General features: G+C 39.4%; 1 protein-coding gene across 1 annotated transcript; it reads left to right on the top strand.

Annotated features, from left to right (window-relative positions):
* On the top strand, positions 1-26,957 carry ZCCHC10 (zinc finger CCHC-type containing 10). Its single transcript, XM_030318070.1, has 4 exons — positions 1-59; positions 18,415-18,579; positions 25,554-25,595; positions 26,474-26,957. Exons 1-4 carry the CDS (start codon positions 19-21, stop codon positions 26,739-26,741), a joined length of 516 nt encoding a protein of 171 aa, XP_030173930.1. The 5' UTR covers positions 1-18; the 3' UTR covers positions 26,742-26,957.

Below are 26,957 nucleotides of genomic sequence, written 5' to 3'. Positions count from 1 at the left end.
GTCCGCAGCCGCGCTAAGATGGCGACTCCCATGCATCGGCTCATAGCTCGGAGACAAGCGTAAGTGAGGGCCCGAGTAGGGCCGCGGGGCGGGCTGGGGGCGGGGAGAAACGCGTCAGCCGGTGAGTGAGCAGGGGCCGGGATGGCGGGCAGGTATCGGATCCTCTGTGTGGACAGGCGGAGAGTGGTCGTCTCTCTCACTTGTTGCTGCTCCGCGGGGGCTCGGCCCAGGCGATAAGTTTGGTGTCCACGGGCTAGTGATTGCGTGGAAGACGGCTGCGTAAGGTCCCCGGGGCGGGACCTAGGCTGCGAGGTGGGATAGGTGCTGTGCTGAAGAGAGCCTAGCGTTTGGTTTCCGCAAAGGGAATGCCCAGGAGTTGGGCACTAAGTGGTATGTGCCCCTTTGCCCACCCAGCCGCCCACCCCACGCGTGATCCGGGAAGCCTGAAGCCTTGATCCGACACCCTCCAGTCTCACCGACGTAAACCTTCAACTCCCTGTGAAGTCTCCAACCCACCTGGCTTTTCCTGCCCTCTTCCTATCGCCTTCCCCAGGAACCCTGACTACAACGCCGATTTTTCTCCCCAAGTTATCTTCTCACTTTCTGCCATTCATTCTCTTCAGTAAATATTAATTTATTTTAATTAATATTTATTAAAATATTATGCCGCTCTCTGCCAGAATTTGGGTCTAAAGAAATGGAGGTGTTCAAGACCGGAAATATTGCTTTCAGGAAACTTACATTACTTTGGTGAAAAGAGTGGAACAACTAAACATTTTAAGTAAATATAGTTGATGATAAGAGCTTTGAAGGAAATAAGAGGTGATGGAAAGAAAGGTCCAGTTTAGGTTGGTTGGACTGAAAAGGAATGCCTGCAGAGGTAGCATTTGAACAGAGATCAAAAGTGTGAGAAAAGAGGTGCTCATGGGGTGGCTCAGTCCTTTGAGCATCTTGACTGAAGATTTCAGCTCAGGTGGTGATCGAGGGTCAGATTGAGCCCTCCTTGGGCTTCCCTCTAAAAGTGGAGCCTGCTTAAGATTCTCTCATCCCCTCCCTCTCTGTGTCTTAAAAAAAAAAAAAAAAATTAGAAAAGAGCCAGTCATGAGAGGATTTGGGGAAAGACCATCCAGAAAGTGACAATTGCTTTGAGACAGGAAAGAACTTAAAGAACTTTAATTTTTAAGAACTAAAAGCTGGCCACTGTGGCCATTGAGCGAGAGTCAGTGGCACAAGAGGTTTGCTGTGAATGCATAGTGCAGGAATCATCCCAGACACCCCTCTCTGGTAAAGCCTTTTTTCTCTTCTACCAACATGTACACCTGAACTGCCATTTTTTCATTCTCTTGGCATTTCATGTTGTTACCATTTGCAAGTCCATAATTTATCACTCATAGTTAGCTTGCGTATTTATCTGTTTCTCTTTACACTTCTGTTTTTTATTATTTTTTGTTGTTCTTCATGAATTCCACCTGTCACACCTGAGGAAGAGTTCCTTGAGCTTACACCTAGGGAGTCAAGGTAATATGCCTCCTGGAGGAGAAGGCTTTGAAGTCAAACAATTCTGAAGTCAAGAATAGAGTGACTATAACTAGGGTCCTTTATATCTGTCCAACTTCAAGTTGATGGCATCTCATTGTCTAGATTGAATCATGTCTATGGGATTGCCATGCTTTGATTAGCAGATCTCATTCTTTTACCAGCACAATTGGATGGATCTTTATAAATCAATGATGAGCTAGATAGGTAGGTTAGGTAGTGAATGCTAGATTGGTAAAACCAACCAATATCCACTTATATGAAGTGAAAGACTTAGTATCTAAAGAATATTGTTATTTCTTATTTAAGAAGTGTCAGAAAGTTTAGTAAATGTTTTTCTGTGGAACGCCTGTATTTGGTAAATGAGCTATACAGAAGTAAAAGACTTATCTTTAGAAGCAAAAGACTTATCTTTAGGAGTTTCTAATCTTTTGGGGGAAGAAAATAAATGGTGTATGATAAAAAGTGGTCATGGTATAAAGACTAAGTCCTCAGGGAGTTGGAGAAGGAGACCTTTAGAAGTTAGGGAAGTCCAGTAGAGTTTAGGGAGCATTTGGGGGCAGAAAGCAGAAGAGTAACCATTATTTTTCATTTTATCTTCATCAAAAAGTTTTAATTTTGTTTATAAAGACCATATATTCCATAATAACAAATTTTAAAGTATTTTTAGTATTTAGTTAGGTGAAGTGAGAAAGTACTGTTGTCATTCTTTTTAAGAGTCTTTGGACTAATAGAGGAAAAATAATTCTTGTGGATGCTGAAGAGATGGTATTGGAATTCAGTGGAAAGTTTAACAGAAAAAATGACCCCAGATAGTGCCCTGTTGATCCCAATTGAGAGGATATTAGTTGGACTAATAAAAAAAAAAAAAGCCTACATTTGAACTTCCCATTCAGCAGAGTTAACTTTAAATCAATTGAAATGAAATCATTTTCACTTTGTAAATTGTAATTACATCTACTTATATGTAAGTAGATTTGTAGAATCTTGCACTATCTCGGATCATTTCTTCTGCTAAACCTTCCACTGAATTCCAGTACCATTTATTCAGAATCTGTGAGAATTATGTAACTTTGGCTTGGGTAGGAAGGACATACTTACCTCCTGAATCAGCCTGTTACATACAGTTTATGTTGAGCTGAAAGGAAAATAATATTGATGAAGCTAAACCCTGCTCCCTTCTAACTTTCTAGCTTTGGACCTAAACTGTGATTTTAGTCATGTAAAAACCCTAGATGTTATCCACTTGAATTGCTATCATGTCAAGCTTCCCTGTCTCGTACTTGTATTGATTTTCTGGACTTAAGTGTCAGACTTACTTTTACCCTTGTTAAATTTCATCTTGTTAAATTTGACATTCAGTTCTAGCCTGTCAAGACCTTTTTAGATCCTGATTTGGTCATTCTTTGTATTATCTATCCCTCTTAGCTTTGTGTCAGCTATAGGTTTGATAAACATGCACATCTGTATTCTGTTCTCATCCAAGTCATTTATAAAATGTTGAACACATCAGGGGCACCTGGGTGGCTCAGTCAGCTAAGCGTCCGACTTCGGCTCAGGTCATAATCTCACTGCTTGTGAGTTCCAGCCCTGCTGTCAGGCTCTGCTCTGACAGCTCAGAGCCTGGAGCCTGCTTCAGATTCTGTGTCTTCCTCTCTGCCCTTCCCCTGCTTGTGCTCGCTCTCTATCTCAAAAATAAACAGTTAAAAAAACGTGTTTTTTTAATGTTGAACAAATTCAAACTAAAGACCAAGCCCTCAGGCCATTGCTAGATACTCCGCTATACGTTTACTTCAACCTATTAAACAGTACTCTTTTGTCCATAATGCTCAACTGATCTATTTCCTAGATGCCTTATTGAAATACATATACCCAGAAGCCAATAAGAGTATTAGTCTGTAATGATTTGATACTTCGTGATCGAGCTTCTCTTTTTGAATGGATTTAATAAATCCAGCCAGAATTTTGCCTGGAATAGATGTCAAGTTCACTGGCATAGTTTGTGGAATCTACCTTTCTCTCCACTTTGAAAGTCAAAACAGCATTTGCCTACTCTCAGACTTTCAGCACCATTCATGTATGCCAGGGTTTCTCACATTACCAGCAGCAGTACAGTCATGTCACCTGGAAAATCTCTGGTATGTTGGGGAGCAGTACTTGGGCCATGTGACTTAAACACATTCAGATGGATAGAAGGGCCCTGTTACCCACCCCTCACTATCTTGGGATTCAGTTCTACTCTTTTCATTCTACATATAATTGTGTTTGAGTTAAGAATGAAGAAAAATAAAAATAATCCTTCTTGTTCTCTTAGCCTATACCATGACATTGGTGACCAATTTGCCTAGCACCCAAAATAATGAGTCTATCCCTTCTTTTGGTTTTGTGTGCTTTATTCCACACCCTCCACGCCCCCCCCCACCCTCCCCCCAGTTCTTTGCACTTTAGATGTAACTGAAACACAAAACAGTTTTGATGTTCTTGACATTTTTCACTACTCTCAGCTTTTTTCGGTAGGATATTTATTTATTTGTATTAGGTTTAGATATTTCTCTTAGGCCTTTAGCACTCTTATGTACTCATTAGTTATATGTTACTTGGAAAAATATCTTGATTTTTTTTTATGATTTCACAAGCATTCCATGTTCATTGTAGGAAAGTTAGAGAATACAGATAAAGAAAAAATGTATTATAACCCTACCCCAAAGATAATAATTTTTTACACTTTTTTTTTTAAGTTTATTTATTTTGAGAGAGACAAAGATAGTGTGAGTCAGGGAGGGGCAGAGAGAGAATGCCAAGTGGGCTTCGGGCTACCAGCTGCAGGGTCGGGCACAGGGCTCGAACTCACAAAACTGAAATCATTACCTGAGTGAAACCAAGAGTTGGATGCTTAACCGACTGAGCCCCCCAAGCACCCCAACCATTTTTTACATTTTAATGTATAACCTTTTAGGTCATTTTTTAACATTATAAATGGCCTTGTAGTGTTCTTTATGGATAAACAATAACTTTTTGGCCATTTCCATTGCTGTTGGATAGTTTACTCTTTTTTTTTTCTTGAGAATATTTGACACACAATGCTACTTTAGTTTCAGGGGTACAACATAGTGATTATAGTGATTCCACAAGTTTATACATTATGCTGTGCTCGCCTCAAATGTAACTACCATCTGTCAAGTTTATCTTATAAACCATATTATACTTCCCATAATAAATATACAACTAAATTTTTGCATATATGTATCCATTATTCTGGATTAACTGGTAAGAACATTTTTTTAAGTGTATTTATTTATTTGGAGGGGGACCAGAGAGAGGAGAGAGAGAATCCCAAGCAGGCTCTGTACTATCAGCACATGGGGCTCAGTCTCACAAATTGTGAGAATATGACCTGAACCAAAGTCAAGAGTTGGAATGCTAACCGCTGAGCCACCCACGTGTCCCAGTATGGGTATTTTTTTTTAAAAGTCAGGTTTACTCAAAACACATGAACATATGGGAAGGTGGGGGGAAGAGAAGAGAGGGAAACAAACCACAAGAGACTCCTAATGACAAGAGAACAAACTGAGGGTTGATGGAGTCACATGCTCTACCAATTCAGCCAGCCAGGAGCCCCCAAAATTCATCCTTCTTAATGTACAGTTCTGTGAGTTCTGACAGATAACTATAGTCTTGGAAGCACCACCAAAATCAAGATATAGAAGAATTTCATCATGAAAAATTTCTTGATGACCCCTTGTAAGTAAGCGCTTATCAGCCTCTGGAAACCACTGATATTGCTGGAATTTTATCTTCTCCATAATGTTGTGTGCAAATAGAATCAGTCTGTAGCCTTTGAGTCCATCATCTTTCACTTGGTTAATTCCTTTGAGATCCACTAAAGTTCTTGCACATATTAATATTGCATTCTTTTTTTTTTTTCATTTTTATTTATTTTTGAAAGAGAGAAGGAGAAACAAGGGTAGGGGGAGAACAAGTGCGTTAGGGGTGGGGGGGGGGTGCAGGGAGCAGTGGCAGGGGCAGAGAACCCAAAGTGGGCTCTGTGCTGATAGCAGAGAGCCCAATGTGGGGCTCGAACCCACGAATCATGAGATCGGGACCTGAGCCAAAGTAATATGCTTAACCAACTGAGTCACCCAGGTGCCCCTCTTTTTTTAATTATTGCCAATATATCCCATTGTATGGATATACAAGTTTGTTTATCCATTTGCCAGTTTAAGGACATTTTGATTGTTTCCAGTTTGGTGTTCCTTTTGAATACAACTGCTATTAAAGGTTCATGTAGTTTTTTGTGTAAACTTAAGTTTTCCTTTTTCTTTCATAAATAGCCTAAGAGTGGATTGCTTGACCATATAGTAACTAGTAATTTTATGGGAAATCTTATTAGAAATTGGCAAACTTTTCAAAAGTTCATATTTTTGCACATTGCATTCCAATTGTTCTGTACCAATTGTTGAAAAGACATTTTTCTCTACTTGATTTTTTTTTAAGTTTTTAAAATTTATTTATTTTGAGAGAGACAAAGACAGTGTGACTGGGGGAGGGGCAGAAAAAGACGGAGAGAGAGAACCCCAAACCGGCTCTACGCTGCCAATGCAGATCCCAGCGTGGGGCTTAATTCTACAAAACTGTGAGATCATGACCTGAGCCAAAACCAAGACTTGGACATTTCAACCAACTGAGCCACCCAGGTACCCCCTCCACTGAATTTTGTTTATACCTTTGTCAAAAAAACCACTGCCCATGTATGTGTATGGATTGTATTCTCTTTCATTGATGTATTTGATTTTGTAAACACCACCCTGTGGTGATAACTGTAGCTTTATAATAAGTCTTGAAATCAGGTAGTGTTAGTCCTCTAATTTTGTTCTTTTTCAGTCATTGCAACTATTGTAGATTCTTTGTATTTTTGTATGCATTTTAGGATCAGGTTATGAATTTACATAAAAGAAACTGCTGAGATTTCAGTTGGAATTGTACTGAATCTATAGATCAGCTTTTGAAGAATGGATACCTTAACTGTTTTGAGTTTTCTTATGCATTAATCTGTGTGTGTATGTGTGTGTATTCATCTTTTTTAGGCCTTTAACTTTGCTCACCGATGTTTTATAGTTCACTGTAGAGGTGTTGGACTTTTCATCAGATTTATCTCTATGTATTGTAATAATATTTTTTTAATTTCAATTTTACAATTGTTTCTTGCTAGTATATAGAAATACAGTTGACTTTTAGGGGCATCTGGGTGGCTGAGTCAGTTAAGTGTCCGACACTTGGTTTCTGCTCTGGTCATGATCTCATGGTTTGTGGGTTTGGGCCCTCAGTTGGGCTCTGCACTGACAGTGCAGAGCCTGCTTGGGATGCTCTCTCTCTCCATTTCTCTCTGCCCCTCCTATACCCTCTCTCTCTCAAAATAAATAAATAAACAAAAAAAAAAAAAGAAAAGAAAAGAAATACAATTGACTTTTGTATATTGACCTTGTATCCTGTGACCTTGCTAAACTCATATATTCTTGTAGCTCTGTTTTAGATTCTTAGGGATTTTTTTAGGTAGATAATGACCATTTATACTATCTTTTTTGGTTTTTTTTGATATGTACATTTTTAAGATTTTCTTGTAGTTACCAAATGGCCCTTCAGAAAGTCTGTGCAACTTAGATTCTTACCAGCAGTTAAGAATGTATATCTTGGGGGTACCAGGGTGGCTTAGTTGGTTAAGTGTCTGTTGATTTCAGCTCAGGTTATTTCAGCTCAGGTTATGATCTCACAGTTCTCTGAATTTGAGCCCTGCATTGGGCTCTACACTGACAGTGCAGAGCTTGTTTAGAATTGTCTCCTCCCTTTCTCTCTGCCCTTCCCCTACTTGTACTCTCTCTGTCCTTCTCAAAATAAATAAATAAACTTAAAAAAATGAATGTATATCTTACCATATGTGGAGTGCCCATTCTCTACCTCTGCCAACAATAGGTCAATATAGCAGTCATGTCCTACTATTTTAGGTATCAAAGAAGGTCATTTCATAAAAAAAAAAACCACAAAAAAAAAAACCTGTATAATTAGAACACTTCTTTGGGCTTTAGCTTAGGGTATAGAAATGGAATATTTTTTGAATAGAGTATTCACATGGGTAGAAATAAATGCTAATCTTGTTTACTTTAAAATTAAAGGTCTGCCTCATTCAGCATTCTGTGGAGATCAGTATTTTTAGAGGTGGTTAAATAATGGTTAGAACATGTCAATCATAGATGGGCCTTAGATATTTGTGAATGTTCTATTTATGACAACAGAAAACTACACATTGCTGGTGGATAATATTTTTAATAGCTGAGATCTTAAGTTATAAGTTTATTAATTTGGGTAAAATAAACTCTGAGTTGGAGAATACTTTATTTTCTTGATTCTGAGAGGTTTCCTCACACTATCAATCATATTTTCATTGTTAGGAAATACTGTGAAAGGCTTTGAAATGGATTTCAAAAAAAGATTACTAGATGTCATGTCTAATCCACTCTTACTGGTTGTGTGACTCTGTGAGAGCCTATCCATCACTGTCTTTGAGCTATTTTATAACTTTGTAAGTTGTAGAAAACTGATAGGAAAGATTCTTACCCATACATATACGTTATGATTGATTCTTGCAATGTGACTGTTGACTAGTTTTTAACTGTCTGTAAATTCATTTCAGCATTCTTTTTTTTTTTTTTTTTCTAATGTTTATTTATTTTTGAGAGCGGGCACATGCACTTGAGAGCTGGGGAGGGGCAGAGAGAGGGAGACAGGATCTGAAGCCAGGTTTTGTGCTGGCATCAGAGGGCTTGATACGAAGCTCAAACCCACCAACGGTGAGATCTCAACCTGAGCCTAAGTCAGACTCTTCACCAACTGAGCCACCTATGCACCCCCATTTCAGCATTCATGATCGAATTCTCTTTTGAACCAGTTACACCATCTTACTAGTTCCTTTATTTTTTTTAATATATGCATTTTTAATGTTTATTTTTGAGAGAGAGAGACGGAGACGTTGCGAGCGGGGAAGGGGGAGAGAGGGAGACATAAAATCCCAAAGCAGGCTTCAGGATCCGAACGGTTAGGCCAGAGCCCAACGTGGGGCTCCAACCCACAAAGTGGGAGATGATGATGACCTGAGCCGAAGTCAGATGCTCAACCGATTGAACTGCCCAGGCTCAATCCTTTATTGATCATTAGTTACTTTTTGTTACTATTACTGTTACTAGTTCCTTTGTTTATCATTAAACCTTTGACGTGTGTTTGTTTTGTATGTATTTGTTTTTTTGCTTGTTTTCAAGAGTTTAGTCACAGGCTGTTTTGTATGTATTTGTAGGAGAGTCATGATTGTACACTTAAAAATTTTTTTTTTTTTTAATTTTTTTTTTCAACGTTTATTTATTTTTGGGACAGAGAGAGACAGAGCATGAACGGGGGAGGGGCAGAGAGAGGGAGACACAGAATCGGAAACAGGCTCCAGGCTCTGAGCCATCAGCCCAGAGCCCGACGCGGGGCTCGAACTCACGGACCACGAGATCGTGACCTGGCTGAAGTCGGACGCTTAACCGACTGTGCCACCCAGGCGCCCCAAAAAAAATTTTTTTTAATGTTTATATTTGAGAGAGAGAGAGAGTGAGTAGGGGAGGAGCAGAGCGAGAGGGAGACAGAATCTGAAGCAGGCTCCAGGCTCTGTCAGCACAAAGCCCGATGCAGGGCTCAAACTCACAAACCATGAGATCATGACCTGAGCCAAAGTTGGGTGTTTAACAGACTGAGCCACCCAGGCACCTGATACACTTTTGTTTTCTTAATGTTTATTTATGTTTGAGAAAGAGTGCATGAGAGCTGGGGAGGCACAGAGATGGGGGAGGACAGGGGATCTGAAGTGGTTTCTGTGCTGATAGCAGGGAGCCTGATATGGGGCTTGAACCCAAGAACCATGAGATCATGACCTGAGCCAAAGTCAGACACTCAACGTACTGATCTAGGTGTGCCCACAATTTTACACTATTTACAAATTGTCTTTAATGTTTCTGAATATATTATTATTGGGGTGCACTTTACAATTATTTATGTTATGTGTTAAATGTGTTAATGGTTCTTTTTGCCTCAAAAGCTAATATTAAGTCCATAGAATGTTTTATGGTTGATGATTTTAAAAGTTTGCTATGACATTACATGTTCAGATAAAGTCTGAAATTGTCATCATGGCTCTGGAGGTTGCTTGCTGAAATTTAAGAACTATTACTAATCAAAAAGCTGGGTCTTTTTTATTATCTTTTAATACTATATCTACTGAAATAGTCTTAGTTCTTTAATTGTAACATTAGTCTTCAGATTAGGATTAAGTTTTGGACAGATGCTAAAACTAAATTATCACCAAGATTACAGAACCTGGTCCACAATGCAGGAATTAACTAATGAAAAGCCCACTATAAGCAATATATGTCCTCTTAAACACTTACCTATTTCAGTAATCGTTTTACAAACATCTACTGAGCACCAATTATGTGTTCTCCAGGGATAAAAAAGGTGACTGCTCTAGGTCAAAATTAAGAACCCAGCATCTCATCATGCAACCATGTTATGAGAAAATTTAAAGTGCCATGTATCATTAATCCAGATACAATATATAGATTGGCAATAATAACTCCCAATTAATTGTGTGTTACTTTATACTAGATGCCTTACTGCTTGCTATGTATACATCCTAGTCTATAGAGTGGGGATAGTTCTTTCAAACTCACTGAGTTGTTATGGAGAATAGATGTGATTATTCATAACTGATACTTAGCTAAATTCCTGGCACATGATAAATATAAGCCCTGGTTATGGTGTCATCTAATTCTCACAATAACATAGTAAAAGTGGGTATTATTGCATTTTTTAGAAGAGGAATCTAAGATTCCAAAATCAGTTTGCTAAAGAGCATACAGCTATGTAGTGAAAGAGCCAAGATTTAAAAAAAAAATGTTTTAATGTTTATTTTTAAGAGAGAGACAGAGTGCAAGTGAGGGAGGGACAGAGGAGGGGGAGACACTGAATCCGAAACAGGCTCCAGGCTCTAAAGCTGTTAGCACAGAGCCTGACATGGAGCTCTAACCCACAAACCATGAGATCATGCCGTGAGCTGAAGTTGGACATTTAACTGACCAAGCCACCCAGGCACCCCAAAAGCCAAGATTTTCTAAAACCTTTGTTGTGAAATAAAGCACATGTACAAAAAAGTTCAAACGACATAACTATGCCACTTAATAAATTATTATAAAGGAACATTCTACTTGATTACCGATGTGGAAATGTTTGGGTTTGGAGTGAACGATCAAGAGAGAATCCTTGAGGGGTGCCTGGGTGGCTCAGTTGGTTAAGCGTCTGACTTTGGCTCAGGTCATGAGCTCATGGTTCATGAGTTCAAGCCCTGCTTAGGGCTCTGTACTGACAGCTCGGAGCCTGGACCCTGCTTTGTATTCTGTGTCTCCCGCTCTGTCTGTTCCTCCCCCGCTCTCACTCTCTCTCTCAAAAATAAATAAAGATTTTAAAAATTCTTTTTTTAAAAATAAAAAAATAAAGTAAAATTAATTGAAATTAAATAAAAATTAAAAAAAAAGAATTCTTGAGACATCTTCACTGCAAAAAGGTGGTTTTATTAAAGAACCTGTGGGCAGAAAGAGCTACACTGGGCTTGTGACAGGTGACTGCTTTTAAACTTTCAAGTTGCAAGAGTGTTAGGGACAGCATAAGTCTCCAAGGAATTTTGAAAACAAGGTTTCCAGGACCCTGAGGGTGCTAGCTGTTATTAGGAAGAGGTCATATATTACTGTTTAGTAAACCCTCAGTCATGAGACCCTTCAGAAGATGTATATCAGTAGGCCGTATGCTTGAAGGGTAATTGCTGACATATATCTTGGTGAGTAGAGATAAAGGAATTTCCTAAGGAATTTCTTACATGTTTAAAGTAGAATCACAGGATCCTGAGGGATTGGAATAATGTTAAGCTAAGATTGCCTTTTGCCCTTAGTAAAGTGTCAACATCAAGGCAGCTGAGCTGCCTCAGGAAGGTCACTGTTCCTGCTTGAAGGACTTGTCAATGGGTTGTAAGTAGTAAGGAAATTTACTTTTTTTCTTTTGCCTTTGTTTCCCATATCAGTTACCACCCAGATCAGGTAATAAAATTGCCAGTCTACCAAAAGCCATTAAGGCCTTCCCACTCATGACCTTCCTCCTTCCCAAAGGTAATCCGTCAACTAACATTTATGGTAATATTTTCCTTGCTTCTCTTTGTGTTTTTACCATCTAACTATGCACTGGAGTTTAATTTTGCCTGTGTCTGAACTTTGTACAGAATCAGACAATTTGGATTCTTTTGAATAATGTGGCTTCTTAAATCTGTGAAGTTTGTTCATTTTTTTGGTTCTTATTTTTTTATGTTTTTATTTTATTTTTGAGAGAGAAACACAGTGAGAGTGTGGGAGGGGCAGAGAGAGACAGAGACAGAATCTGAAGCAGGCTCCAGGCTCTGAGCCATCATCGCAGAGCCTGACACAGGGCCTGAGCTCACAGACCATGAAACCATGACCTGAGCTGAAGTAGGATGCCCAACCGACTGAGCCACCCAGTTGCCCCTGTTCATTTTTAATATTATGAAGTATTTCACTGTATTCTGTACCATAAATTATCCATTCTACTTGGATGTTATCTCCAGGGTTGTTTTTTTTTTACATTTATTCATTTTTGAGAGACAGAGACAGAGCAAAGCAGGGGAGGGGCAGAGAGAGAGGGAGACACAGATTCTGAAGCAGACTTCAGGCTCCCAGCTATCAGCACAGAGCCCTACATGGGGCTTGAACTCACAAACCGAGAGATCATGACCTGACCCAAAGTCGGATGCACAACCGACTGAGCCACCCAGGCACCCCTCCAGTTTTGAGGAAATTACAAGTCATGCTGTTATATTCTTTAGTTCTTCCTCTTCCCTTCTTGAACAAGTCACCCCTAAAGCCATTAAGTAGTGTAGAGCAAGATAGGCCTCCATGCACAGGGTTGACTTGGTATTGGAGTATTGGAGCTGAAGTGGGTAAGGAGGGCTTCTACATAGATGTGTGAAGTGATCTGTAGCATCAGCAGGGTGTGGAGGGCATCCAGTGGGGGGAAGGGCCACTGCAGGGTGTCAGATCCCTAAAGTGGGGGGAAGGTCCAGTGTAGGGTATCAGATCCCAAGCAAGGTGAGGAAGGTGTCCACACAGAGGAGCAATTTAGCATAAGTTATCACCCTAATGGAGAAAATATCTACACAGGGAAGGGGAAGTGTAATTTGGTATGAGGTGTCAGAGCCTAAGTGGAAAGAGAAATGTGACTCTAAATATCATCATGGCTCCGTCAGTCTGATTGCAGGCTGGGACAAGGAAAGTAGATGTGCCTAAAATTTTTTGTTGTACCAGAGAGCAAGGAAGTATCCCCAAAATGAAGAAGTCATGTCAAAAGGACACAGAACCCAGCTTGAAAGGATTCCTTTCCACTGACCACATCTAGGACAATCTGAGTATCAACATAAATCATGTAACAAATTATACCTTATTGAATAAGATAGAAAAATATGAGTTCATACTGATAGATGAATAAATGAACTAAAAACTTAGTGGGCAAGATATTTATGTACTTTGAAATACCAACCCACAAAATACTTATTGTTATATCAGTTTTCACTCACAGTTGTGTGACAAATCATCCCAGAACTTAGTGGCTTCTTTTTATTTATTTATTTATTATTTTATTTTAATGTTTGTTTATTTTTGAGAGAGACAGAGTGCAAGCTGGGGAGAGGCAGAGAGAGAGAGGGAGACACAGAATCTGAAGCAGGCTCCAGGCTCTCAGCTATCAGCACAGACCCTGGTGTGCGACTCAAACTCACGAACTGTGAAATCATGACCTGAGCCAAAGTTGGATTCCTAACCAACTGAGCCACGCAGGCACCCCCTAATTTTTATTTATTCATTTTGAGAGAAAGTGAGAGAGTGCACATGCATGAGCAGAGGAGGGGCAGAGAGAGAGAGGGGGAGAGAGAGAATTCTAAGCAGGCTGTGCACCATCATCACAGAGCCCACCATGGGGCTCGATCCCACAAACAGTAAAATCATGACCTGAGCCAAAATCAAGAGTTAGACGCTTAGCCAACTGAACCACCCAGGAGCCCCAGAACTTAGTGGCTGCAGTTATCTGAAGGCTTGATCAGGACTGGCAGATCTGTCTCCCAAGATGGCTTATTCACAGAGCTATTGGCAGGAGGCCTCAGTTCTTCACCACGTGGGCCTCCCTAGAGGCTGCTTCAGTGTCTGCATGACATGTCAGCTAAGTGACTTAATCTTCAAAGTCACACCATCCTGATTTATTCTGTTAGAAGCAAGATGCTAAATCTAAGCCACCCTTAAAGGTAGGGAATTAGGGCTTCCCTTTTTGCAGTGAAAAGTATGAAAGAATTTGTGGACATCATTTACAACCACCATAATTACAAAAGTACAAAAAGTAACTTTAGAATGTAAACTCTGGTCAACCCTCCTTAATCGAGGAATCAGAGTGCATATCATCAGTAATAAGACAAATTGCCATCTTGTGTCACCTGGTAGGAATATGGTGAGAAGGACACAGCCCATTTCTGTTACATTCCTGCCAAGAGGCATGGCTTGAATCTAATCATGTAGAGATCTCAGATGTGGTAGTTGACCTCCAAGATAACCCCCAATGATCCCTGCCTTTTGGCATTCACACTCTTGTGCAGTCTCCTTTCAAGTTATTCTAGGGTTGGTCTGTGTGACCAACAGAGTACAGCAAAGGTGATGGTATGTCATTTTCAAGATTAGGTTATAAAAAATTATGACTTCTTTCTTAAGTTGCCTTGGTCACTCCCTCTGGGGAAAACCGTGTTGTAGGCAGCCCTATCTGTGGAGAGGTCAACAGGCAGGGAACTGAAGCTTCCTACTGATAATCTCATGAGTGAGCTTGAAAGCAACTCAAATTGAAGCACATTCTACAAAATAACTGGCCTGTAATCTTCAAAATTGTTAAGGTCATAATAAGCAGGATACGACTAAGGAACTCATTAGACAGAAGGAAATCAAATAGACTTTACAAAGGCAACGTAGATGCTGAATTGGATTTTGCTATATAGAACATTATTGGGACGTTTGATGTCCCTTAAATGTAAGGGTCTGAAGATTAAATTGTAGGAATGTATCTATTTTAATTTCTTGACTTTGATGGTTACTTTGTTACCTAGAAGAATATCCTAGTTTATAGAAAAATGCAATGAAATATTCTGAGTTGATGAGTCATCAGTTTGGCAGTTTACAAATGATACAGGAAAAATAGTTCTTTGAACTGTACTTAGAAGTTTTCTATAAGGGTATGATTGTTTGAAAAGTTTTAAGAGCTACATAAAGGAAAGCAATATTTTTATACATGTTATCTGGTATAGCTGTGCATTGAATTCTGTTGTATAAATACTTATGAGTGGAACTACTGGATCATAGAGTGTACATCTCTTTATAGTATATTTTTTTTCAAAATGGTTGTACTGGTTTGCATTCATACACACAATGGATATGTGTTCCTCTTGCTATGTATCTTTGCTAACATTTGTTATTCTCAGTTTTTAATTTTATTCTTTCTGGTACGTACGTATGCCTTGGTATCTTTGAGCATTTAATATGCTTTTCTTTGATTAGTAAAGAGCAACTTTTTTTAAGTTTATTTTAATTAATTTTGAGAAAGAGCAAGCGGGGGAGGGGCAGAGAGGGAGAGGGAGAGGGAGACAGAATCCTAAGCAGGTTCCATGCTGTCGGTGCATAGCCTGATGTAGGGCTTGAACTAACAAACGGTGAGATCATGACCTGAGCCAAAATGAAGAATCAGACACTTAACCGACTGAGCCACCCAGGCACCCCTAAAGAGCAACTTTTTATATGTTTATTATTGATTTGTGTTTCCCAGGCCCATTTTTGTGCAGTCTTCCCATTTTCCACTTCATCTTATTTTTCTATGATGTGTCATTTTCTTGGTGATTTGTAACATCTTCTCCAACTTCTTGGCTTCCATTTTTTTTATTTATTATTTTTAAAATTTTTATTTATTTTAAAGGCTTTTTAAGTTTATTTATTTATCTTGAGAGAGACAGGGACAGCACAAGTTGGGGAGGGGCAGAGAGAAGGAGAAAGAGAATCCCAAGCAGGCTTCGCACTGCCAGTGCCGAGCCCGATGTGGGACTCAGTCCCTTGAACCGTGAGATGATGACCTGAGCCGAAACTAAGAGTTGGATGCTTAACCTCCCGAGCCACCCAGACGGCCCTTCCCCTTTTTTTCTCTCTAAATTGTTTTTTAAGTTTATTTATTTATTTTGAAAGAGAGAGTGCACGTGCATGAGAGAGTGGGGGAGGGGCAGGGAGAGAGGGAGAAAGAATCCCAAGTAGTCTCTGCACTGTTAGTGCTTGGCTTCCCTTTTTACTCTCTTTATGTTATATTATATGTATACATACATATGTGTGTGTGTGTGTGTATAATTTATTTATTTTTATAGAGAGAGAGAACCAGCAGGGAAGGGGCAGACAGGAGGAGAGGCAAAGGATCAGATGCAAGCTCCTTACTGACAGCAGAGAGCCCGACTTGCGGCTCGAATTCATGAACCATGAGGGCTCGAAGTCACAGACCACGAGACCATGACCTGAGCCAAAGTGCGACACTTAACCGACTGAGCCAGCCAGACGCCCTTTTCACTTTTTGTTCATTTGTTTATTTTTAATCTCCTCACCCAACATGCGGTTCAAACTCACGACCTCAAGATGATGCTCTTCCAAATGAGTCAGCCAGGTGCCCCTCCAAGTCACCTTTTTTATACCATCTTGTAAAACATGTATTCTTTGACCAGTCTGTAATCAATGTTTGTATATGGTAGAGAGTAAAGTCTCATTTTTTCCATATGTATAACCAGTTGTCCCTGTACACTTAATAACCTATCTTTTCTCCCACTGCTGTCTAGTGCCATGGTTGTCATAAAATAAGTATTCTTACATACATTAGTCTATTTTTGGGCAGTCTTTTTTGTTCCATGGGCTTGTGTATCTTTGCTCCAATTTCATATTTTTAATTGGTATAGCTGTATCATTAAGTCAATGACTTTTAATCTAAGTCTTCTCCCACTTATTCCTTTACAAGAGCATTTTGGCTATTCTTGGCCTTTTCCGTATACATTTTAGAATAAGTTGGTTAACAAAACAAACAACCTGTTTTGATTTTCATTGGCATTGCTTTGAATCTATTGATCAGTTTGTGGAGAACGGACATTTTGAAATTATCAAGTTTTCTTGTGAACATGGTATATTTTTCCATATAGCCACTTACTTAGATGTTTAATTTCTCTCATAATGTTTATATTGTGCAAAGAACTCTTGTACATATTTTCTTTGTATCTCTACGTATTTGATATTTTTCAGGAAATTATAAATATCACCTTTTAAAATGTCATCTTAACTGTTTTTGTTATAGAATCCTGCTGAATCCTACTTGTTGCTTGTTTTGGTGGGCTCTCAAGAATGTTAATTACAGGGCGCCAGAGTGGCTCAGTCAGTTAAACATCTGACTTTGGCTCAGGTCATGATCTCATGGTTCATGAGCTTGAGTCCGGCATCTGGGGAGCTTGTGCCCACTTTGGGTGAGCAGGAGCCCCACTTCAGATGAATACAACCCTGCTTCAGATGAACATGAGCCGCACTCCTCTCTTTCTTTCTCTCTCTGCCCCTCACTCACTTGCACCCTCTTTCAACTAAAAAAAAAAAAAGAATGTTAATTACATGTATATATGTATGGTCAGTTGGATAGTAGGAAACACTAACTTTCAACCTCAAATGAGTGAAATGTTATCTTCTAGAAAAGAATTCCATTCTTCTCCCTAGTAAACCTCCTTTATGTGGAATATTTTTATTAATAACGTATTTGTGGAATTGGGTTTTCTCTCATGTTAGGTAAGTACCTACGTAATACCCTCAATTTTACCTCCTGATTGGCAAAGCCTAAAATTTTTGCTATCTGACTCTTTACAAAGTTTGCTGACCACAATCTGAAATCTTGCTGATCTTGTGAATTCTAATTATTTCAAAATACTTTATCTGTAGATTCTTTGGATTTGCCATGTACATAATATGTCATCAGTGAGGAATGAACATTTTATTTTTTCCTTTCCAATTCTTTTCATCTATTTGACTTTACTTGCTGCATCTTAATCCAATTTCAGGGATTATAGGATTGGGATTTTTCTTTTTCTCCTAGATGAGTAGAAGCTGAGCTGTATTCTATATACAGTTGGTTTATTCTCAGAGTATAAATCTTCAGAGACCTAACCCTGGATACATAGTTTATCTCCGTGGCTTGTTATAATGAGGTTTACCCCGCTGAGCAAACACTTCCAGCTCAAGTTGACTTAAATACAGAGCTGACTGCTGTGGATTTCCATTTTCTTCCATATTTTGGCTTGGTTAGATTCTTCACCCCGTCGTTAGTTCTCTGATGCCTCAAGCAGATTGTTAAAAATGTTTTGACTGTCTTTTCTATTTTTGAGCTGAGGAGTTGGTCTGAGTTACCTAGTCTGCCTTTACTGGAATGGAATTGAGGAATGAAGATTTGAATGGAGTTCTAACTCCCAAGGTCCATGTTCTTGACTACTTAGTATCCTGCCTTCTAATTAAATCTGACATAATAAACAAAGTATAAAATTATGTTTATATTTGACCTTAAAAATATTTACATTATGTGTACTTTTAAGGATAGAAAATGTCAAGTCAAAATCTTAAGTCCTGTATTCTATTTTCTTTCTGTTCTTTTGCTCTGCAGTGAAGCAAATAAGCAACATGTAAGATGTCAGAAATGCTTAGAATTTGGACATTGGACTTATGAATGCACAGGAAAAAGAAAATACCTACATAGGCCTTCAAGAACAGCAGAACTAAAGAAAGCTTTAAAAGAAAAAGAAAACAGATTATTATTATTACAACAAAGGTAAGTGTACATGTGGGAGTTTTTTTCTTTTTTCTTTCTTTTTTCTTTCTTTCTTTTTTTTTTTTTAAGTAGGCTTCAGACCCAATGCAGAGCCCAGTGCAGGATCTGAACCCACAACCACAAGACCTGAGCTGAGATTAAGAGGTACACACGCAACCAACTGAGCCACCCAGGCACTCTCCAAAGGAGTATTTTTATTTATAGAATTTATTAAACAACTAAATGTCTCATGGTGGTTATCCAGATTTAGATTATAGTATAGGCTAACATTTAATGAGTGCTTACTATGTCCTAGGTGCTATATAAGCTCTTGACACCTATTAGCTTATTCGAGCATCACATCTGTACAATTAATGTACGTACTATTATCCCCATTTTACATGTGAAGAAACTGGAGCCTGGAAAAGTTCAGTTACTTGTCAGTGTCACACAGTCAGTAAGTGGAAAGATTAAGTGTTAAACCAGCCAGGCCTTGTTCTTAATCATTGTACTTTATTGACTTAACTGCCAGTGAAATGACAGCAGACTATGAGGTAGGTTATATGAGCCATCAACCTGAAAGATAAAATGGCCAGTTGTTATTTTACCAGCAAAATGAGTTTATTCGGGAATAGTAAAGGCATTGCAATCCGGGACAAACAAACCATGGCAAACCATAGGCAGGTCCAGGGAACAAAGGAGAAGGGCTTGCTTTTATTGGGGAAAAGAGGAAATTGGGAAGGGCTATTTGTGTTTTAAGTTCATTTATTTATTTTGAGAGAGACAGAAACAGTGCAAGTGGAAGAGGGGCAGAGAGAGTGGGAGAGAGAATCCCAGACAGGCTCCTCACTGCCAGCCCAGAGCCCGAAGTTGGGCTTGAACTCACGAAACAGTGACATCATAACCTGAGTCAAAAGCAAGAGGCAGATGCTTAACCGACTGAGCCACCCAGGTGAACCAAGAAGGGCTGTTTTAAACAAAAGTCCATTGGAAGAGAATAAGAGATCAAGATTCTCATTGGACAACTGTGGCAGTTTCTCCTGGCTGTTGTATTGCTAGACAAGAAGAAAACTGTCCTTCCTCCTGCTGGAATGGTAAAAGTAAGCTACTTCCTACTGAAGAATGCAAGGTACTATTCTTCATGTTGGGGTCTGCTGTTAATGACGAGTGGTAGTGTGTGAGAACCCCCCCTTTAGAGCTTCCCAACTCCATTTTTTATCCAGTTCCCTTTATTGTTATAGAGTCGATATGGAAAGACATCCAAGATACTTAAACTAAGTATATAAATAGGATAGAAAACAGTATATATAATATGCTATCATTTATGTTAAAAAAGGAGAGAAGGAATAATGAAATTTTTTTGGAAATATAAAAGAGTCATAATAGTGGCTCCATTCTAAAAAAAAATTTTTTTACGTTTGTTTATTTTTGAGAGATAGATAGAGACATCACAAGTGGGGGAGAGGCAGAGAGAGAGGAAGACACAGAATCCAAAGCAGGCTCCAGGCTCTGAGCTGTCAGCACAGAGCCCGACACAGGGCTCGAACCCACGGACCAGGAGATCATGACCTGAGCTGAAGTTGGACACTCAACCAACTGAGCCACCCATGCGCCCCATAGTGGCTCCATTATAGAAGGAGAACTGGGTAGGAGGGACCTGGAAATGTGTTACTTACCCTTTTGTGTCCTTTGAATAAAGCTTTTAAAATTGCTTTGAAATAAGTAAGTAAACATGTTTTAGAAACTGAAATGGGAAGGTGTCAGGTGTACTCAGTGCTACAGATGAGAACCAGCATCTTCATAAGGACTGTTAGCCATATAATAGTGTCTTAAACACATGGACTTTCAAGGTAGCAGTCTCCCAATTTGTGGAAATGAATGCTCCTCAAGGGTTATGCAGGAATAGATAGGTAATCAATTTCTAGGTCATCAACATTCATACATACTTTTTCAAAACTAAATTTGTATAAGAACTTGCCTGCCAGTTCTTCTTTTCCATTCTCTTTCTTCATGTGTGAAAACATTTTTCAAAATAGTGGTATGTGTACAAAGAAAGTGAATAGCTCTAATTATTAGGAGCAAATTCTTTTGTAATTTTTTTTTTCCCGGGAAACCTGAAGGAAGACCTAATTGAGCTGCCAATTTAAAAGTATATTTTAATTTATTATTTTTTTGAATGTTTATTTATTTATTTTGAGAGAGAGCACAGCAAGCACAAGCAGGGGAGGAGCAGAGAGAGAGAGAGAGAGAGAGAGAGAGAGAGAGAATCCCAAGAGAGAGAGAGAGAGAGAGAGAGAGAGAGAGAGAGAGAATCACAAACAGGCTCCGTGCTGCCAGCACAGAGCCCGACACATAGCTCAAACTCACAAAACATGACGTCATGACCCGAGCTGAAATCAGGAGTCAGCCACTTAACCAACTGAGCCACCCAGGTGCCCATAAAAGTGTTTTTTAATCATACATTTTTGTGACTCATGGAATACAACATTGGAGGAATTCAAACAGTGACATTGCTACAACAAAACTCTATTCCCAACTGTTGAGGTTAAGAAGGTTTCTTAGGGTCAAATCTATACAAATTAAATATAGGAATTGAATTAATGCTGAACCTTGTTGGAATTTAGCAATAAGATCCATGGATACATTAAGTGGAAAAACACTCGATGTCATTAAGAGATGCATTTCCAATAAATTTACTTTGATGTGTAATAATTATTATAATTTGTAATGTATTGGGGCACTTGGGTGATTCAGTCAGTTAAATGTCCAACTTTTGATCCTGGCTCAGGTCATGATCTTATGGTTTCATGGGTTCAAGCCCCGTGTCAGGTTCTGCACTGGTGGCCTGGAGCCTGCTTGGTATTCTTTCTCTTCCTTTCTCCTTCTCTCTCTCTCAAAATAAATAAACTTTAAAATTTATAATGTATTTCTCCATTGTTTTAATCAATTGTATTATCAGTAATGGTTGCTCAATTCAGAATTTTTAAACACTTTTAAAGTCTTAGGATCATATGCAATTAAAAAATACAATTTTAAGTTAGGTCTCTGTTTTTATTGCCGAGAAATACCATAAGTGATCACTAAAAATCTTTGCCATAAAAATATATTAGGATACTTTCTATAGGGAAACGAGAATAAAAGTACAAGTTCAGGGGTACCTGGCTGGCTCAGTCAGTGGAGCATTTGACTCCTGATCTCAGAGTTGTGGGTTTGAACCTCATGTTGAGTGTGGAGCCTACTTTAAGAAAAAGAAAACAAAAAGAAAAAAAAGTACAAGTTCAGTGAGGAAAAAAGACAGTGTAAAAGTACCAACTGTTAAAGATAAGCTTGTTCATAATTTTTGAGTGAATTACAGTAGGTATCAAATTATTGTGGCATTTACTTTCCATTGGATACAATTACCAAATGATATAATAATTTTCTTTTAAAATTATATATATGAGATGAGTCATTACACTTTTCGTTAATATTAAAACTTGGAGGGGCGCCTGGGTGGCGCAGTCGGTTAAGCGTCCGACTTCAGCCAGGTCACGATCTCGCGGTCCGGGAGTTCGAGCCCCGCGTCAGGCTCTGGGCTGATGGCTCAGAGCCTGGAGCCTGTTTCTGATTCTGTGTCTCCCTCTCTCTCTGCTCCTCCCCCATTCATGCTCTGTCTCTCTCTGTCCCAAAAATAAGTAAACGTTGAAAAAAAAATATTAAAACCTGGATTTAAAAAAGGAAGAGGCAAAAAAAGTTTTTCAAATTCTTTATTAAGAATGTAAGAGGGCTGCGCCTGGTGGCTCAGTTGGTTAAGTGTCCAACTCTTGATTTTGGCTCAGGGCATGATCTCAGTTCATGAGATTAAGCCCTGTGTCTTTCAGCTCAGAGCCTGCTTGGGATTTTCTCTGTCCCTCTCTCTCTCTCTTCCTCTCCCCTGCTGTCATATGTGCTCTCTTTAACACACAAAATAAATAAACATTTTTTAAGAAAAGAATGTAAGCAAAAGGGAGGCACCTGGGTAGCTCATCAGTTGAGCATCCGGCTCTTGTTTTCAGCTCAGATCATGATCCCAGGGTCATGGGATTGAGCCCTGCGTCAGGCTCTGTACTGAATATGGAGCCTGCTTGGGATTCTTTCTCTCCCTCTCTCTCTGCCCCTCTCCCCTGCTTGTGCTCTGTCATTCTCTCTCTTAAAAAAAAAAAAAAAGAATGTAAGCAAAAAATGTTTGAAGAGCCCTGTCCTAAAAAAATATAGGGGTGCCTGGGTGACTCAGTCAGTTGAGCCTCCGACTTCAGCTCAGGTCATGATCTCAGGGTTTGTGGGTTCAAGCCCTGCATCAGGCACGCTGCTATCAATGCAGAGTCCACTTCTGATCCTCTATCCCCTTCTCTCTCTGCCCTTCCCCTGCTTGTGCTCTCTCTCTCCAAAACAAACATTAAAAATTTTTTTAATAAAATAAAGTATAATAGTTATGAATAATTTCAACATTTACTTTGTTTTTCTAGTTGTATGGTATGAATATCTTGTTCTTAAAAATACATAAAACTAGGGGCACCTGGATGGCTCAACCAGTTAAGTGTCTGACTTTCGATTTCGGCTCAGGTTATGATCTCATGGTTGGTAAGAGCCAGCCCTGCATCGGGCTCTGTGCTGACAGTGTGGAGTCTGCTTGGGATTCTCCCTCTCTCCCTCTGTCTGCCCCTCTGCCCCTCTCAAAATAAATAAATGTTTAAAAAAAATATATACAAAACTACATGAATTTTAGATATGGCTCTATTAGATAAAAACTGCTGATTTTTGGTTCACTGATAAAATGATGAAAGTGTATGAATCTCAGTGATCATGAATTTTTCTGGTGTGATTGATAAATGTACTCCTACCACTTATTTTACCATGAAAATAACAATTGTAGTAATTCCATTATGTGAGACAACTTTACATAAATATATATTTATATTCAAAGACTCAGAAAATAAGGATACAAACATTATCTAGGAAATACAGAGAAGTCAAGAATATAAAAATGTTAAATTTACAGGACAGTGCTATAGTAATAGAAGTAATTATGTAATTTGAGAACCCGGTATAGCATGTATATTTGGCAGAAATATAGCAGCAAACCATTTGTATATTTCATTCAAAAATCATCAGACTTTGTTCTTTATAAATAATGTGAGTAGGGGCGCCTCGGTGGCTCAGTTGGTTAAGTGTCTGACTTCAGCTCAGATCATGGTCTCATAGCTCGTGAGTTTGAGCCCTGCATCGGGCTCTGTGCTGACAGTTCGGAGCCTGGAGCCTGTTTCAGATTCTGTCTCTCTCTCTCTCTCTCTCTCTCTCTCTGCCCCTCCCCCTCTCGTGTTCTCTTTCAAAAATAAACGTTAAAAAAAAAATAATGTGAGGGAACACAGTCTTGAAGTATTAAGTGTCTGCTTTTATTTATTTATTTATTTTTTTTAAATTTTTTTTTTCAACGTTTATTTATTTTTGGGACAGAGAGAGACAGAGCATGAACGGGGGGGGGGGGCAGAGAGAGAGGGAGACACAGAATCGGAAACAGGCTCCAGGCTCTGAGCCATCAGCCCAGAGCCTGACGCGGGGCTCGAACTCCCGGACCGCGAGATCGTGACCTGGCTGAAGTCGGACGCTTAACCGACTGCGCCACCCAGGCGCCCCAAAGTGTCTGCTTTTAATAATAGTAAATAACAATAACTGGAGGTGCCTGGGTGACTCAATTGGTTAAGTGTCAGAGTCTTGATCTCAGCTCAGGTCTTGATCTCGGGGTCATTAGTTCAAGTCCTACATTGGACTCCACGCTGGTTGTGGAGTGTACTTAAAAAAAAAAAAAAACTAACTAAATAAATCAAATAGTAAATAACTGAACATTTAGGGGACATGCAGAAAAAGAAATGGGTATTTTATTTCATTTTATTTTTTTTTATTTTTTTATTAGAGACAGAGTGAGTAGAGCAGGCTCTATACCTAGTGCAGAGTCCAACACAGGGCTCCATCCCATGACCCTTGGATCATGGCCGAAATTAAGAGTCACACGCTCAACTGACTAAGCCACCCAGATGCCCTAGAAATGGTTATTTTGTTTTATTTTTAATTTTTTTTAATGTTTATTTATTTTTAAGAGAGAGAGAGAGACAGAGACAGAGCATGAGGAGGGGAGGGGCAGAGAGAGAGGGAGAGAGAGAATCCGAAGCAGGCTCCAGGCTCTAAAGTGTCAGCACAGAGCCCCATGTAGGACTTGAACCCGTGAACCATGAGATCATGTCCTGAGCTGAAGTTGGAGGCTCAACAGACTGAGCTACCCAGGTGCCCCCAGGAATGGTTATTTTATAGACACGTTTTTATTACTTATTTTTGAGAGAGAGTGAGAGACAGTGTCAGCAGGGAAGGGGCAGAGACAGAGGGAGACACAGAATCCGAAGGAGGCTCCAGGCTCTGAGCTGTCAGCACAGAACCCAAGGCCAGGCTAAGCTCATGAACCATGAGATCATGGCCTGAGCTGAAGTCAAAGGCTCAATCGACAGAGCCACCCAGGCACCCCCAGAAATGGTTATTTTAAATTAAAGGTTGCTTTCCTTTTTTTTTTTAATGAAATAGTCATTTATAAGATAATTCTGAAAACTCAAATTATAGTTGGTGTTTTACTGTTGTTTTGTTATTCCATAAGTAGTTGGTTTAGCCATGTCAACCTTAGCTCAAAACTAAAAAGAATCAAATTGGTGCACTCAGTCCTCTTAACCACCAACTTACCTGGCTTCTAAGATACAGTTGATAATATCTGTCTTACCCTTTAAGTACTGATTAAGTTGACTGCATGTATCATATGCAGCCTATAGTAGGAAACTAACTTATTGCTTATAACAAGAAAATACTGGAGTCAGTACTTGTCATGAAAGACAAAGTGTTTCTCCAATGTAAAACAGTTTTGGGGATAGGTGAAGGTTTTGCCTGAGCTGTGTGTAATCACTATTAACAGGAGCTTTTTCCCCCCTCATGTTTATCAGCATCGGAGAAACTAATGTAGAAAGAAAGACGAAGAAAAAAAGGTAAGTGTGGCTTTAGGAATATTATGTAGATAATAAAGAATACTCATTGGAGGGATGAAAAGAGTGATTTTAAAACACTTGTGATAAAATTTGGATCTGAAATCTCTTGTCTGTAATTCGTGATTAAGTATCATCCCTTTTTCCTCTCTTTACCTGACTGGAATTTATTGGCTTCATTTCTCCTTTTTCTCCAACTTTCCAGAGTATACCTGGAAGTAGTAAATAATTTCTCTTAGAAATCTCTCTTATTCTATTAGAATAGGAAATATTATTAGACTGGTAAAAAAAAAAAATTGTTGACCAGCTATATATCTGGTGAGAGTAAAGATTATGAAACATTTACCATGCTCTCCAAGGCTTAAATAAACCCAACAATTACACTGCAACTTTATTCTTTTTTTTTTTCAACGTTTATTTATTTTTGGGTCAGAGAGAGACAGAGCATGAACGGGGGAGGGGCAGAGAGAGAGGGAGACACAGAATCGGAAACAGGCTCCAGGCTCTGAGCCATCAGCCCAGAGCCCGACGCGGGGCTCGAACTCACGGACCGTGAGATCGTGACCTGGCTGAAGTTGGACGCTTAACCGACTGCGCCACCCAGGTGCCCCTGCAACTTTATTCTAACGTGATTCATTCTGGAGTATATTCAAAGTAGGAACACTGCTCTTGAACTCCATCCAGGAGAGTTACGTTATTAAAGTAAAACCTGCGGTTGCTGCGGGATTACTAGTCACACAGTCCCCAGCGCATCACATCTAGGGATCCCGTGGTAGCCAGGCTTCAGTGTATCAATATACCTCATTCGCCCATGAAATTGCTTTTTAAACATTCTGTGAAGGGTCAGCTTCCCCTGCATGTAACTGTTCACTGTCTAACAGGTCTAAGAGTGTCACCAGTTCCAGTAGCAATAGCAGTGACAGTTCAGCCAGTGATTCTTCATCTGAGAGTGAAGAAACATCTACCTCATCCTCCTCAGAGGACAGTGACACCGATGAAAGTTCCTCCAGTTCATCGTCTTCATCCTCCTCCACAAGCTCTTCCTCGTCCTCTGATTCAGACTCAGATTCTAGCTCTTCCAGTAGCAGCAGCACCAGCACAGAGAGCAGCTCTGAGGATGAACCACCAAAGAAGAAGAAAAAGAAATAGAATCGCTTCGTCCCTATTGGACTGCTGGACTGAACACATCAGTGTGATTCTCGAAAGGGAATTTAGATTGTGTTAAGGCCAAACAGGTTAACCAGTCAACATTTCTAGAGTTTGGAAGTTTCTAAATGTTTTACACATCATAAGAGCATAAAGAGTATTAATAATGGATTATATATGTGTGTGTGTGTGTATATACATATATATATATGTATATGT

Source organism: Lynx canadensis, chromosome A1 (assembly GCF_007474595.2).
Source record: "Lynx canadensis isolate LIC74 chromosome A1, mLynCan4.pri.v2, whole genome shotgun sequence".
NCBI classification, from domain to species: domain Eukaryota; kingdom Metazoa; phylum Chordata; class Mammalia; order Carnivora; family Felidae; genus Lynx; species Lynx canadensis.
This window is presented reverse-complemented; position numbering and strand designations above follow the sequence as displayed.